This window comes from Tarenaya hassleriana, unplaced genomic scaffold (assembly GCF_000463585.1).
Source record: "Tarenaya hassleriana unplaced genomic scaffold, ASM46358v1 Cleome5, whole genome shotgun sequence".
Lineage (NCBI taxonomy): Eukaryota > Viridiplantae > Streptophyta > Magnoliopsida > Brassicales > Cleomaceae > Tarenaya > Tarenaya hassleriana.
Genome location: NW_010967707.1, coordinates 3,499,758 through 3,514,988, shown reverse-complemented (window position 1 = coordinate 3,514,988; position 15,231 = coordinate 3,499,758). Strand labels below are relative to the sequence as shown.

The 15,231-nt window shown below is 38.9% G+C and overlaps 3 protein-coding genes and 1 pseudogene across 3 annotated transcripts in view; 2 read left to right on the top strand and 2 right to left on the bottom strand.

Annotated features, from left to right (window-relative positions):
* Nucleotides 1–100: 100 nt before the first annotated feature.
* LOC104826682 lies at nt 101–6,111 on the bottom strand (annotated as a pseudogene).
* Nucleotides 6,112–7,084: 973 nt separating this feature from the next.
* Nucleotides 7,085–8,363, top strand: LOC104826681 (short-chain dehydrogenase reductase ATA1). The gene is made up of 3 exons (XM_010559496.2): nt 7,085–7,136; nt 7,230–7,603; nt 7,816–8,363. Exons 1-3 carry the CDS (start codon nt 7,117–7,119, stop codon nt 8,235–8,237), a joined length of 816 nt encoding a protein of 271 aa, XP_010557798.1. The 5' UTR covers nt 7,085–7,116; the 3' UTR covers nt 8,238–8,363.
* Nucleotides 8,364–9,631: 1,268 nt separating this feature from the next.
* Nucleotides 9,632–14,237, top strand: LOC104827429 (histone-lysine N-methyltransferase 2C-like). The gene is made up of 13 exons (XM_010560601.2): nt 9,632–9,791; nt 9,892–10,261; nt 10,382–10,559; nt 10,623–10,672; nt 10,942–11,034; nt 11,128–11,216; nt 11,398–11,476; nt 11,656–11,738; nt 12,029–12,107; nt 12,280–12,973; nt 13,181–13,243; nt 13,380–13,905; nt 14,057–14,237. The coding sequence occupies exons 1-13, from the start codon at nt 9,760–9,762 to the stop codon at nt 14,235–14,237; spliced, it is 2,517 nt and encodes an 838-aa protein (XP_010558903.1). The 5' UTR covers nt 9,632–9,759.
* Nucleotides 14,238–14,547: 310 nt separating this feature from the next.
* Nucleotides 14,548–15,231, bottom strand: part of LOC104826678 (polygalacturonase QRT2-like) — a 4,051-nt gene continuing 3,367 nt past the window's right edge. The window contains exon 9 of the mRNA XM_010559494.2: nt 14,548–15,051. Coding sequence (XP_010557796.1) covers nt 14,833–15,051 — 219 coding nt within the window. The 3' untranslated portion in view covers nt 14,548–14,832. The remainder of the gene's footprint in view (nt 15,052–15,231) is intronic.

Genomic DNA, 15,231 nt, shown 5'->3' with positions numbered 1-15,231 from the left:
TACGACACAAAACAACAAGTCTCCATTATTCTAGAAATTATAGAGATAACATATATAGAAATATAAGCACGACATAAAGTTGTGGAGTTTTTGTCTCTGCTCACTCTGGCTTTCGGGCCAAGAAGAAGTGCATAGGTGTGAATATCTCCCTCCTGAAATAACAAAAAAAAAAAATAGAAAGTATCATATCAGTATCTAATATATGTATCAATTACGTAAAAAAATAAAAATAAAAAATACAAGTTGGTGCTTTTTAATTAAAGGGCGTAGTCCGGAGTTATTAATCGCGACTCTCTCTCTCACCTCCCTCCCTCGACCAATCCATCGACCATCGTTTCAAGCAAATCTATAATCCGTGCGCTTCCTTTCGGTGCGAGTCCTATGCTAAGATAACAGAAATATACAGAAAATTTCTCTCTCTAGCTCTTCTCTCTCTACAACAGTTTGCTCTCTCTTTCTCGGTGTTCGTTCTTTTCCGGCGATATCTGAAATGGTATCAGAGCAGTGAATTGCTCCCGCTTCAATTCAATTTCTTGTTCTTTTTCCGATTTGATCTCTTTCCGGATCAGAATCGTTGATTTTCTTCAATCAATCATGGATGAACATTACGAAGATCTTGAAGAATTTCCTGAGGTACCTGTTACCAGCACACCTTATCCCTTATCCACCTATGTTAGCTACCAGAAACTTTCACCACATTACCAAAAATATATCATGAACCTTAATCATGAAACAGAACCTCGACATTTCAAAGAAGCAATTACTTCACCTGATTGGCAGAATGCAATGAATGAAGAACTTTCAGCATTGATGCAGAACAATACATGGTCTATTGTTTCTCGGCCGCAAGATCACAAACCAATTGGGTGTAAATGGGTATACAAGATAAAAAGGAAACCGGATGGAACTGTTGACAGATACAAGGCAAGATTAGTTGCAAAAGGTTACACTCAGCAAGAAGGAGTAGATTATACCGATACATTCTCTCCAGTTGCTAAATTGGTAACTGTTAAAGTGCTCTTAGCGTTGGCTGCTTCTCAGAACTGGTCTTTGTCTCAAATGGACGTCTCAAATGCTTTCTTACATGGAGACTTGGATGAGAACATATACATGAGTCTGCCGCCAGGTTTTACGCCACAGGAAGGAGTTGTTTTGCCTAAGAATGCTGTCTGTAAACTGCAAAAATCACTATATGGGTTAAAACAAGCTTCAAGGCAATGGTACCAGAAATTTTCTTCTGTTCTCTTGACAGCAGGGTATCGACAATCACAAACAGACCATTCATTGTTTGTGATGAAGCAAGGTGATTCATTTGTAGCTTTACTTGTATATGTAGATGATATTGTTATAAGGCAAAGGCCATTATGTACACATTGTGGTCTTTATGGACACATGGTACAAAAATGCTACAAACTACACGGCTATCCACCAGGATATAAACAGTCAGCTCCAGTTGCAGAACCACGAGCTTTAGCACCTCGTTCTGCTTACTCACAACAATATCCCAGGCCATACACTCCTTATCTAGCTTCAGGACCTCGTCCACAATATTCCAAGCCTGTTGTAGCATCAGTTCAAACTGTATCCATTCCAGATGCCAACATTACTCAGCTCCCATCAATTTCAGAATTGTCCGCAGATCAAATGCGAGATTTGTATGCACAGTTGTCTGACAAGATGGCATTTGTAAATGCCACAATAACTGCTGGAGGTGCAATAGAAGCATCACCATCTTCAACTGGTATGGATTCTGCCTATCTCTGCTCTAGTTTGATACAAGCTAGTTCCATTAATGCTGATACTTGGATTATTGATTCTGGAGCCTCAACACATGTTTGTGCGAATCGTGATTTGTTTTCTGATCTTCGTGTTGTGTCTCCTGTCATGGTAACTTTACCTAACAAGCATCACATCACAATAACTCATGCTGGAACAGTCATCATAAACCCTTTTCTTACCCTTTATAACGTCTTGTTTGTTCCCATTTTTGCCTTTAACCTTCTCAGTGTTTCTGCATTACTTAAGCAGAACTCTGTTTCTGTAACTTTCTCCTCTGATTCATGCTTGATTCAGGTGCCTACTCTGGATTGGATGATTGGGAAAGCTGATCTTCAGCAGAACCTCTACATCCTTGATCCTACATTCTCACCGGCACCACCACCCAAAACACCAGAAAAAGTACAGATCTGTAATGCACTCATTGCAGACACAAATATATGGCACCAAAGACTGGGCCACCCTTCCATCTCCAGAATAAAGACTCTTTCTTCAGCCATTTCACTCGCCAAATGTGCAGACTTGACCCACTGTCAGACTTGTCATTTGGCCAAACAAAGACGTTTATCATTTCCTTTCAATAATCATGTATCTGCAAACCCATTTGATCTCATTCATGTAGACATTTGGGGTCCATTTTCAACTGTTTCTGTTGATGGATGTAGATACTTTCTTACAATTGTTGATGACTGTTCTCGAGCTACTTGGGTTTATTTTCTCAATAATAAGAATGATGTGTTGCATTTGTTTCCTTCATTTGTTGCCATGATAGAGACCCAATACAGATCTAGAATAAAAAGCATTCGTTCAGACAATGCAAACGAACTGAAATTTCCAGATTTATGTCGAGAGAAAGGTATCATACATCAGTTCTCATGTGCTTATACCCCAGAACAGAATTCAGTGGTAGAAAGAAAACATCAACATGTGTTGAATGTCGCACGAGCTCTACTCTTTCAGTCAAAGTTACCATTGGCGTATTGGACAGAGTGTGTGAGAGTTGCTGTGTATCTGATAAATAGGATACCTTCTTCCTTGCTTAATCAGAAATCTCCTTATGAAGTGTTGAATGGTAAAGAACCAGTATACTCTCATCTGCGTGTTTTTGGCTGTCTATGCTACAGCTCCACTATTCAGAAAGACAGAACAAAGTTTTCACCACGAGCAAGACCTTCAGTCTTTATTGGATATCCACCAGGTGTCAAAGGCTACAAGCTGCTAGATCCTGAGACATTTGAGGTATTTGTTTCTAGAAATGTCGAGTTTCATGAAACCATTTTCCCTTTTCACTCTTCTCCCAACCATGTTCATGAACCTGATGATATATTTCCCAGAACTATTATGCCCTTACCTATTTCAGAACCTGTTCACCCAGACATATTGCCTTCCCTATCTATTCCTGATCCTCAATCTAACTCAACACCAACTTCTGAACCAATTCCTGCTAGACCAAAACGTACAACCAGACCACCTACTCATCTATCTGACTACCAATGTTATGCTACTCAGCATAATGTAGTAAATCCTTATTCTACCACACCTTATCCCTTATCCACCTATGTTAGCTACCAGAAACTTTCACCACATTACCAAAAATATATCATGAACCTTAATCATGAAACAGAACCTCGACATTTCAAAGAAGCAATTACTTCACCTGATTGGCAGAATGCAATGAATGAAGAACTTTCAGCATTGATGCAGAACAATACATGGTCTATTGTTTCTCGGCCGCAAGATCACAAACCAATTGGGTGTAAATGGGTATACAAGATAAAAAGGAAACCGGATGGAACTGTTGACAGATACAAGGCAAGATTAGTTGCAAAAGGTTACACTCAGCAAGAAGGAGTAGATTATACCGATACATTCTCTCCAGTTGCTAAATTGGTAACTGTTAAAGTGCTCTTAGCGTTGGCTGCTTCTCAGAACTGGTCTTTGTCTCAAATGGACGTCTCAAATGCTTTCTTACATGGAGACTTGGATGAGAACATATACATGAGTCTGCCGCCAGGTTTTACGCCACAGGAAGGAGTTGTTTTGCCTAAGAATGCTGTCTGTAAACTGCAAAAATCACTATATGGGTTAAAACAAGCTTCAAGGCAATGGTACCAGAAATTTTCTTCTGTTCTCTTGACAGCAGGGTATCGACAATCACAAACAGACCATTCATTGTTTGTGATGAAGCAAGGTGATTCATTTGTAGCTTTACTTGTATATGTAGATGATATTGTTATTGCCAGCAATAACAATACAGCTGTTGATGAGTTAAAAGGCTTGTTGAAGAGGAATTTCAACATTAAAGATCTCGGACCTCTTCGTTTCTTCCTGGGCTTAGAGATCGCAAGAACAGCAGAAGGTATATCAATCTGTCAGCGCAAATATTGTCTGGATTTGCTATCAGAAACTGGATTATCTGGTTGTAAACCTGTTTCAGTTCCAATGGATCCGAATGTTCATCTTAGCAAGGATACAGGTCAGCCTATATCAGATTTATCTCCCTATCGAGCTTTGGTGGGAAAGTTGCTGTACTTGACAATCACCAGACCAGATATTAGCTTTCCTGTCCACAAGTTAAGTCAATTCTTATCAGCTCCAACAGATGAACATTTGAAGGCTGCACACAGAGTTATAAGATATCTCAAGAACAATCCTGGGCAAGGGTTGTTTTACTCGTCAAAATCTGATCTGAAACTCCAGGCGTTTGCGGATGCAGATTGGGGTACATGTCCAGACACGAGAAGATCTGTTACTGGGTATTTGGTTTTTCTTGGAGAATCTCTCGTATCATGGAAATCCAAAAAGCAGAACACGATTTCAAGGAGCAGTACAGAGGCAGAGTACCGAGCATTAGCAAATGCAACCTGTGAGATTGTTTGGATGACAAATCTGTTGAAAGAGCTTCATATTCCCGTTACATTGCCGGTGAACTTGTTTTGTGACAACAAATCGGCTCTGTACCTTGCATCAAATGCTGCGTTTCATGAACGGACAAAACATATAGAGTTAGATTGCCACTTGGTTCGAGACAAGCTAAGGCAAGGTCTGATCAACACTATGCATGTTAAGTCCGAGAAGCAACTGGCAGATTTTCTCACAAAGTCCTTGCAACCAGCTCTGTTTCATTCAATGATGCAAAGATTACAGGTTTCAAGTCTATTTCTTCCTCCTAAGGAATCATAGACTTGAGGGGGGTATATCAGTATATATAATACATATACATGTAAACCTGTAGATGAAACAGAGGGTTTGTATTTCAAACAGAGTATATAAGCTCTAAGTACTGTACAAACTAAGATAACAGAAATATACAGAAAATTTCTCTCTCTAGCTCTTCTCTCTCTACAACAGTTTGCTCTCTCTTTCTCGGTGTTCGTTCTTTTCCGGCGATATCTGAAAATATATGATCAAGGTTTAAAATGGGATTAACAAAAACCGAAATTAATCATAGATTAAGGTGTCATACAAAAGAGAAGACTTCACCATAAATTTGACGATCCATCGTCCAAAAGGTGTTGCTCTGAATTCTGTAGCCGAAAAACGAGTTTTTCCCAAAATTAAATACCATGGTACGGGTGAGTCCTTGGCAACGTCTTTCTCACGTATCACCTTCATCCACATAGGGAAAATATTACCCTCTCATTAATTTCATTTAAAACATTATCTTATATTTCGCTAATGAAGATTAATGGTAGGACTTGCTTGGAAACCAGCTCGCTTGAGAGCTTCGATGCACTTAGAAGAAGGCCTCAAGTCTTGAATGCCGGCACCCATCTCTATCTTCGCCTATACAAAATGTCGATTGTTGAGAAGAAAGATGAAAAAGAAAAATGAATTGTCACTGAAAAGAAACCTTTATCTGCTGATGTTCGGCGTTATTCGGATCGAACGCATCGGTCATGCACCATTCATAGACTGCGAAGCATTGGCCCGGCTTCAACACTCTGAAGATCTCTTTGTAGCATCCGTACTTATTACAGAACAAAACTTAAGTTAGAGACACAACAAGATCAGGACAAAAAGAGAAGTGATTAACAAAAAAAACCGATCTTGAAAATACATATGTATATATCCATATACTGCATCGGGTGCGTGTGGCATGTCGCTTCTATTGCGTAAGCCGCATCGAAACTGTTGTCTGAAAACGGCATGTCCATGAAGTTTCCCTGAAGAAAAAAACTCACAGTAAACAATCTTCAGTTTCCATCATAATATAATGCAATGCATACACATCATTCGATTTGCGCATTTTCTTTGAATGCGGCTTTCGTAAGGAGTATACGAAACGGATCGAAAGCATTACGAGATCACATTAATGATTACGGAAAGTGGCATATGCTAAAAGCTTAATGTAAGCCGATTCAACACATAGTTTAAATAAAATCTTCAATTGAATCGCATTCCAGAACCATATGCTGTGTATACTTCGTTCGAAAGATTACAGAAGTCAACTATACTTGTATGTATATATATATATATATATATATATCAAGAGAGAAATATTAATTAATTCCTTTTTTTGAAACTAAGCCTCTGCAGAAAATGAATGAGGTTGCCGACGGCATTTATAGCAGCAGAAGATGTGCATGCAGAACGTATTTCCTTTTTTAATTACCAAAAAATAATTGAGTTTATTATTTAGTATAAACAAATTTATTCTCGTTTATTATATTTTTAGATATATATTATATTATATTCACGCAAAAAACGAGACTTCCCCCCGATCTATTTTTTTTTTCAGTTTTAAATTAGGAAACCTTACTTTACACGCCTTGTGTGGTCAACGAAATAGTACAATAATATTTATATAATAAACAAACTATGTATTAGATGTCACACTCTAGGCACAATATTCAAGTCAACTCTACAAATATAACTCAATTTCTTGCCTTGCTCAGTAATCCAAATATAGGGTCTCCATTTAAAATATTGGCCGAATGCCTTATGATTTCAATAAATGCTGTTTTGTATATTTTTATAAAATTTTAAAAGAAAAATTATAAAAAAATAGATTTGAAAAAAAACGGAAAATACTAAGAAATGAAAAATGAAAAATGTTTAAAATTATCATTTTTCAAAAACAAATTGTCTATCACTAGAAAATATAAATAAAAAAAACCTATAAAACACCAAAAGGATGAGTGAGATATTAATATATGAAAATTCTAGTTTAAAATTTGTTCATGTTGTTAGCGAACATGAACCAGATGAAGAACCTACCGAAAGAGATAAAGTAGTTGAACATGGAAACGAGGATAGTGTGGACCGGCTGGTTAGGAGAAATATCAAAAACCATATAATAGCATGCATGGAAACATCATAGAACTCTCACAATCTACAATGGAGAACTCAAGCAAAAGGTCATCAATACCCACAATACATTTTCTAACAAATCCGATCGTACACAATAAATTACTAACGAATATACATTGATTTCGATCCATCAAGTGTAGGTTAAGCAACAAAGTAGCGGTCATAACGGGAGGAGCGAGAGGAATCGGCGCGGCTACGGCTAAACTGTTCGCAGAGAATGGTGCGTATGTTGTGGTGGCTGATATTTTGGACGAAGAAGGAAAACAAGTGGCTGAATCTATAGGCGGAATGTACGTGCATTGCGATGTTTCGAGAGAAGAGGATGTGGAAATGGCGGTACAGGTGGCTATGGCGAGGAAGAACAAGTTAGACGTGATGTTCAACAATGCCGGGATAGCGATTTACGAAGGTAGTATTACCGATATCGATGTGGATAAGGTGAATCATCTCGTCTCTGTTAATGTGAACGGCGTTTTGCACGGCGTGAAACATGCTGCCAAGGCCATGATCAAAGGTATGTACGTGTGTTATACGTTAAAAGGGATGGTTCGAACTCCAGCTTTAGAATACTAATTGATCATGAGATACGATACATATAACGGTGGTGAAATACGAACTGAACCGGTTTATAGGAGAATTCCGGTTTCTACGCATTTGAATCTACACGAACATGCCTCGAGATTATGAATTAAATCCATGCAATGTAACCTTTTTGTGTTTTGAAAGGAGGAGGAGGTGGGTCCATAATATGTACATCAAGCTCGGCAGGTGAAATGGGAGGCTTAGGAGGGCACGCGTATACGTTGTCGAAAGGGGCCATCAATGGGCTCGTGAGAAGCACTGCCTGCGAGCTGGGCTCGTACGGGATACGAGTGAACTCCATATCTCCACACGGCGTCCCGACCGAGATTCTCGTAAAAGCGTACCGCAAGTTCCTCGGACACGAAGTGGACGCGACGGAAGTTGGTCGGATCGTGGCGGAGAAAGGGAGCCTGTTGCACGGACGATGGGGGACGGTGGAAGACGTGGCTAATGCTGCTTTGTTCCTCGCGAGTGATCGCGAGTCGGGTTTTGTCACTGGACACAACTTGGTCATCGATGGCGGTTATACTTCCGCTACTAATGCATGCCAATTCATTTACCAGTAGTTTTTTTTCTCTTTAAATAACGAAATCAAACATGCAGCGCTCGAGGAAAATCTAGTGTTTCTTTTGAAAGTTAATGCAATTGTATCGGTCCGAAAATTGCAAAGAAAAGCACTGCACGATCGATTATATTTGTTTTGACATATATAATTTAATAAACGCATTAATACATAAATTGATTATACCTTAATTTGCTTTACACATTCACGTTTTGTTTTGATAGATGCGTTTAGCCCAAACACTTCTCCCAAGCTGCAAAGATTTTTTTTTTTTTTTTTTTTTTTGCAATTTGAGATAATTGGAAATAGAATCGAAGAAATTTACTGTGTTATTTCAATTGATTCAACAAATAAACCCAATGACAAAACGCAGATCAAGTTAAACCGGACTGAACCGGATATAATTCTGCGGGACGAAACTGTGTTTGACCGGATCTTTGGAGTTTCTAACAGGTGTGAATATTCATGTATGCATTATGCCTCGTCATGTGTCAAAAAGACAAAAGACATGAAGTATAAACACGTCAACTACTCTTGAGTTTGAGCCATGTAGTTATTTGTCTCCTCAAGTAAATGTGTTCCAAATTAAATATCGCTCATCTTAATTTTTTTCCTTGGGGGGTATTTTCACTTGTACGTATTTATTCTTCATCGTTTGTTAAAAAACAATTGTATCATTAGTTTCAAAGAACACAAAAACCACCAATATATATATATATATATATATATATATACTAAGCCTCTGCAGAAAATGAATGAGGTTGCCGACGGCATTTATAGCAGCAGAAGATGTGCATGCAGAACGTATTTCCTTTTTTAATTACCAAAAAATAATTGAGTTTATTATTTAGTATAAACAAATTTATTCTCGTTTATTATATTTTTAGATATATATTATATTATATTCACGCAAAAAACGAGACTTCCCCCCGATCTATTTTTTTTTTCAGTTTTAAATTAGGAAACCTTACTTTACACGCCTTGTGTGGTCAACGAAATAGTACAATAATATTTATATAATAAACAAACTATGTATTAGATGTCACACTCTAGGCACAATATTCAAGTCAACTCTACAAATATAACTCAATTTCTTGCCTTGCTCAGTAATCCAAATATAGGGTCTCCATTTAAAATATTGGCCGAATGCCTTATGATTTCAATAAATGCTGTTTTGTATATTTTTATAAAATTTTAAAAGAAAAATTATAAAAAAATAGATTTGAGTTTCTTACGTGGCAACATCTGATTGGACACACCAACCCCTCGCCTCCGATGAGCTATCGTCTTAAAACCCTCTCCTCTGCGCCTGAAGCCGTCAGCAAGAAGCACAAAGCTCTCAGCTTCCGTAATAAAAAAAATATTACTAATATCCCAATATTATTATTATTGTTATAATAATAAATATTATTCTTTATTAATTTTAAAAAAGTGCGAATCGAGCCCTAAAAATTCAATCTCGATTTTTTTCCCATAGAGCCGGGGGGAAAAAAAAATCGATTGGGGGTGTGTGTGTGTTTGTGTATATGGCCTTTCACGTAGCTTGCCCAATTACATGGTATTTATCTTCGTCGAAGCTCTCTTTGTTTCACTCTCTCTTTCTCTCTCGCTTTCGTCTTCGTCGTCGCCGATTAGGTTTTGTGGTTTCTTTCTTGCAGTCGTCGGATCTGCTTTTGCTCCCTAGGGTTTTCTCGGGATCTCCGTGGGGTCAATGCGACGGATGAGTTCTTGAAGGAGGTCGATCGGGTTCAGGAGCTTTTGAAGGATCCATGGGGTGATTCTAGGGTTTCCAGGGAAGGGACGGTTCAGGTTAGGGTTCCTAAGGTTGTTCCTGCTCCGCAGCCTGTATCTGCAGCGTCCGTGTTGGGGGTTGGTGATGTCGATGGAGGAGGAGGGGGTGATGAAGCGGCTGCGGCGATGGAGGAGGCTTCGGCACAGAAGAAGCGAGTGGCTCTTCAGAGACAGGCCGCTGTTGCGGTGGAAGCGGCTGAGGATTACGCTCGGAGGTTTGAATCCGGTGTCACTCCGGTGAGAGTTTCGCTTTTTGTTTTGGACCTACGTATGCCGAATTGTGGAATTGCCTTGTGTTTTTTTCGAGAATTGTATGGCATTTGTTTACCAAATGGGGTTTTTTGTTCTTTGTACAAGGTTTCATGGAAAGATCAAGCTGGGGAAGAGCTTGGTCAGTCGAACGCGAATGTAATGTGTAGAATGTGCTTCTCGGGTGAGAACGAAGGAAGTGAGAGGGCAAGGAGGATGCTTTCTTGCAAAAGCTGTGGCAAGAAGTACCACAGGAATTGTTTGAAGTCTTGGGCTCAACATAGAGGTACTTCATTAAAATTGCATTTTCAGCTGATAGGTTCAGTATCCTTAATGTTGTAATTTGCAGATTTGTTCCATTGGAGTTCGTGGACTTGTCCCTCGTGTCGAGTTTGTGAGGTCAGTGAAGCTTCTCGCTACTTTCTCATTTTAGGTATTGTGTAAATTTGTTACACCTGGACTGCCATATGAGTTACCAATCTTTATGAAGCGACTAAATTGCCAGAGGCTTTCAGTGTATTTTGCCACAAAGTTTTAAGCTTGTGTTCAAGCAAATAGTTGTCTTTAGCTATGGAGACTGCAATGTAGGATACAACTTTTTTGTGCCGGCCTGAGTGTCGTTAACTTTTTCAACATGCCTTACTGAGTGTTTTTCTTTTCTGTTTTAGGTCTGCCGTAGAACAGGAGATCCTAGTAAGTTCATGTTCTGCAAGAGGTGTGATGCAGCTTATCATTGTTATTGCCAACATCCTCCGCACAAGGTGTGTTACATAGTTGTTTGTTTATTAGATCCTCATCTCTGCATAGTGCGTACATAAAATAAAATGGCTTATTTCAATTTTTATGCTGAGCAGAATGTTAGTTCTGGCCCATATCTATGCCCAAAGCATACAAGATGTCACAGCTGTGGATCAACTGTCCCTGGAAATGGCCTAAGTGTGAGGTATACACTATACACTCTTACTCTTTACCTGAATAGATTAGCTTTATAAGGGTGTAGAAAACTGTACGCTGTTTGTTGTGATAAACAATTGCAGATGTAATCGTGCAATTTCGTTGATGTTTACTTCTTGTCGCGTCTGCACTCACCTTCCATATTGATATGTTTTCTAAATATTTTACAGGTGGTTTTTGTCATATACTTGCTGCGATGCTTGTGGAAGGCTGTTTGTCAAGGGAAATTATTGCCCTGTATGCTTGAAGGTATTGTTAACTTTCAGTAAAATGAATGCTTTCGCACTTTTTGTAACTTGTCATTAGATCTGGACAATGTCCATAAGCATATGATTTCTGGTATATACTTTTATTTTTTTTCACGAGTTTTCCGGTATATTTGCACATCTTTCTTTTTTTTCATTAACCAGTTTGCAAATTCTATGTAGGTGTATAGGGACTCTGAATCAACTCCGATGGTTTGCTGCGATATTTGTCAACGCTGGGTGCATTGCCAATGCGACGGAATAAGGTTCTCCACCACTACCGTAAACTAGCAGATCTAATTTCCTTATCTGGTTTACATTTGAGAACATCGCTAGAATAAGATACTTCATTGCTTTATTACTAGAGATATTCTTCCATAAAAGAATACCCACGCTTTAATATGCATTTAAAAAAATATCACAAATACTCTCATCTGTTCATCTGGAAACGCTTTTATCTTCATGTTGTGGAAAGTGTTTTTTTTTTGTCAAAAAATGCTTACTTGATACGTTATACCAAGTCTGAAATTGTTTGAATCTGGAAATTATCTTGCAGTGATGAGAAATATATGCAGTTTCAAGTAGATGGAAACCTTCAGTATAAATGTACCACATGCCGGGGAGAGTGTTACCAGGTATTGTGCATGTTCCCATGCTTCATTTATGCCGTCATTTCTCTCCTTGTTTTTCATCTTCCAGTTAAACCCAGAAAGCTGGGCCTTAGGGTGGAGGAGCCGAGGAGGGTGAATATTGCAATTGGGTGGTGCAAATAAGACCAATCCTTAAAATATATATTGTGGTTCTCAGGTTAAGGATCTTCAGGATGCTGTTCGTGAACTTTGGAAGAGAAAAGATGTGGCGGACAAAGAGCTAGTTGCTAGCTTGAGGGCTGCTGCTGGTTTGCCAACAGAGGAAGACATATTTTCTATTTCTCCTTTTTCAGATGATGAAGAAAATGGTCCTGTGTCTGGACGTTCTCTGAAGTTCTCTGTGAAAGGTTTAGTTGACAAGTCACCTAAGAAGAGCAAAGAGCACGGGAAGAACTCTTCAAACAAAAAGCATGTTCGTAAAAAGGGTCACCTCAGTAAGTTAGAACCCCAACAGGATTCTGAACTTTATCATAATATGGAATCTGAGAGATATGGTGTGGGTGTCAATAAAAAGGAGGACATGGAATTTCCAAAAAATGAAGGATCTGATATTTCTTCTCGTGTTGCTGGAATTTGTTCGACACATGAGCCTAAGACGGTGAAACACAAGTTGGTCAATGATGTTATGGTAACCGAAGAGGATAGGCCGTCAAGGATAGTCAAGATAAAGTGTAGTAAGCCTCAGGATTCTGACAGTGAGGATGCCCAAAAGAGTGCGGGTAAGGTAAACTCTGTAAAGGCGAAAAAGTTGGTCATAAGTCTGGGTGCAAGGAAAATAAACATCAGCTCCAATTCTTCAAAATCTAGTGCACCCTTTCTTCCGACTGATCAAGATCAGTCTTCTTCTGGCGGTATGTTATGAACCGAATTTTAGCACAGCTCTCATATAAAATGCAAGATGCCTTTTCATGGATACCATTTTTAAACCATCATGTGTTGATCGCTATGTGAATGTATTGTATAATTTGTGCCTTATAAACTCGGCTAGTAACTCCTTTTGGAACTTGTTTAGAGGAGAAAAAAAGGAATATGGATCTGATGATACTTTACACATTCAGGTGGTGAAGATTTACAGGAAAGTAAGGCTGAGAAGCCCTTGTTTGGCGCCACTGCTAAAAAAGGTGACTGTAATATATTTGTTTATAGTTGATTTGGTCAGATATGTTGGTTTATGCAGGAATATTACCAATGGGGAATACATGTTTACTTAGCTTGCTAATGATAGGATTATTTTTTGGAAATTTCTGCACTCTGCAGCGGATAGATTTGATCAGCCAGGTGAAGTGAGAAGCTTGAGGATTTCTGGAAGATTCGGGAAAACTCAATCCGAAGAAACTGTTCCTCCTGAACAGAAACACAATTCGGTTGGCAGACCCAGCGAAGGAAGTAAAGCTACATTCGGGTCAATCACCCAATTTCCTACATCAACGAGCAAAGACAATCACGAAGAAGATAAAGCAACTGCCTCAGATTCTGTGCAGAAAGAAGCAAGACCTTTGCTCAAATTTAAGCTTAGAAAACCTAATCCAGACGGTCAGATGACATCTCAGATTCCTCATTCTGAGGATGAAAAGCTAAGTTCTGCAAAGGGCCAAAGATCAAAGAGAAAGAGACCTTCGCCATTAATGGATAAGTACACTTTGAAGGAAAATGAAGATGCTTCCCATTCTCATCTGGAAAGTCCGAGTGACGAGATGATGGATGCTAATTGGATTTTGAAGAAGTTGGGCAAGGATTCAATCGGGAAGAGAGTAGAAATCCATCAAGGATCTGATAATTCATGGTGAGCCAGTCTTGCTCTCTCTCTCTCTCTCTCTCTCTCTCTCTCTCTCTCTCTCTCTCTCTCTCTCTCTCTTACTGTTCTTCGAGGGTAAGAGCTCAAAAGGGTGCCTGAAAATTTCGAAGCTGAGACTCCATTTTCATAAATGTTGCAGGCGAAAGGGAACGGTGACGGATGTTATGGGAGAAAAGTCATCGACATTATCGGTTTCTTTAGATGATGGAAGTGTAAAGACGTTGGAGCTGGGGAAACACAGCGTCCGGTTCGTACCTCAGAAGCAGAAGAGGTCGAGGAGTTGTGGAACATCTTTGTTGCCTCTCTTGTTGAAACTCTAAACGAGAACTGTTTCAAGAAATGGCATGAATATCAAGAAAACCAAATTGATAGATAAATTTTATTGAAAGGAAATTCAAAGTCATATTTTGCATGAGCCATTTTTATTCACACCCACGAAGCGATCCAGAAGGTTACCTAAGAGGATATATATATATATATATGAAACTATATCTTACATCCATCAAATTTTGCAAATATATTTGGAAAAACATAGATCATGAAAACAATATGCAAAACAACACGTATATGAATGCACGTATCATGTATGTATGGATATTACTTTTGTATAAAATAGTTACGTTAGTTTAATACAAACCCTAAAACCTTAAACCCTGTATCTTTTTTTTTTCCCAACAAAGCATGAAAAAATAATCCTTCATACTTTTTTTTTTCCTTTCCTCCTAATATCGAAGAACTTGATTACACGATTTCTCTAAACCGAAACTCCATAAAACACATCATAATTACTAAAACTTGAGAACTACGTATCGATATTGCATATATACAAAGTACTAATTAACTGCCATATAATTTTTTAAAATTAAAAAAAAAAAGGTGAAAGGGATATATAATAAATCTTGTGGATATTGGATTCTAAGTGCAACTAGGAAAGACTTCTCCTCGAGTGTTCAAATTGACATTTGAGCACGAAGCTTTTGAGATTTCTTCACTTTGGCCCCTCAATTTAACATTTTGCATGGAAACACCCCTGCAAGGAATGCTCTTACTGCAATCGAATTTCACAGCCGTGGGGGTAGAACTTGTCCCTTGTATGTTTCTGTACACCACATTGCTCACTTGAACCGCCGATGTCTGCAAATCGATGTTTTTGAAGGATCCATGGGGTGATTCTAGGGTTTCCAGGGAAGGGACGGTTCAGGTTAGGGTTCCTAAGGTTGTTCCTGCTCCGCAGCCTGTATCTGCAGCGTCCGTGTTGGGGGTTGGTGATGTCGATGGAGGAGGAGGGGGGGATGAAGCGGCTGCGGCGCTGGG

Coding starts and splice junctions, on each gene's coding strand:
- LOC104827429 (XM_010560601.2), top strand. CDS start 9,760: ATGGCCTTTCACGTAGCTTGCCCAATTACATG. Junction 11,035..11,127: donor GCCAACATCCTCCGCACAAG/GTGTGTTACATA, acceptor TATGCTGAGCAG/AATGTTAGTTCTGGCCCATA. Junction 13,906..14,056: donor CAAGGATCTGATAATTCATG/GTGAGCCAGTCT, acceptor TAAATGTTGCAG/GCGAAAGGGAACGGTGACGG.
- LOC104826681 (XM_010559496.2), top strand. CDS start 7,117: ATGGAGAACTCAAGCAAAAG. Junction 7,137..7,229: donor ATGGAGAACTCAAGCAAAAG/GTCATCAATACC, acceptor CATCAAGTGTAG/GTTAAGCAACAAAGTAGCGG. Junction 7,604..7,815: donor TGCCAAGGCCATGATCAAAG/GTATGTACGTGT, acceptor GTGTTTTGAAAG/GAGGAGGAGGTGGGTCCATA.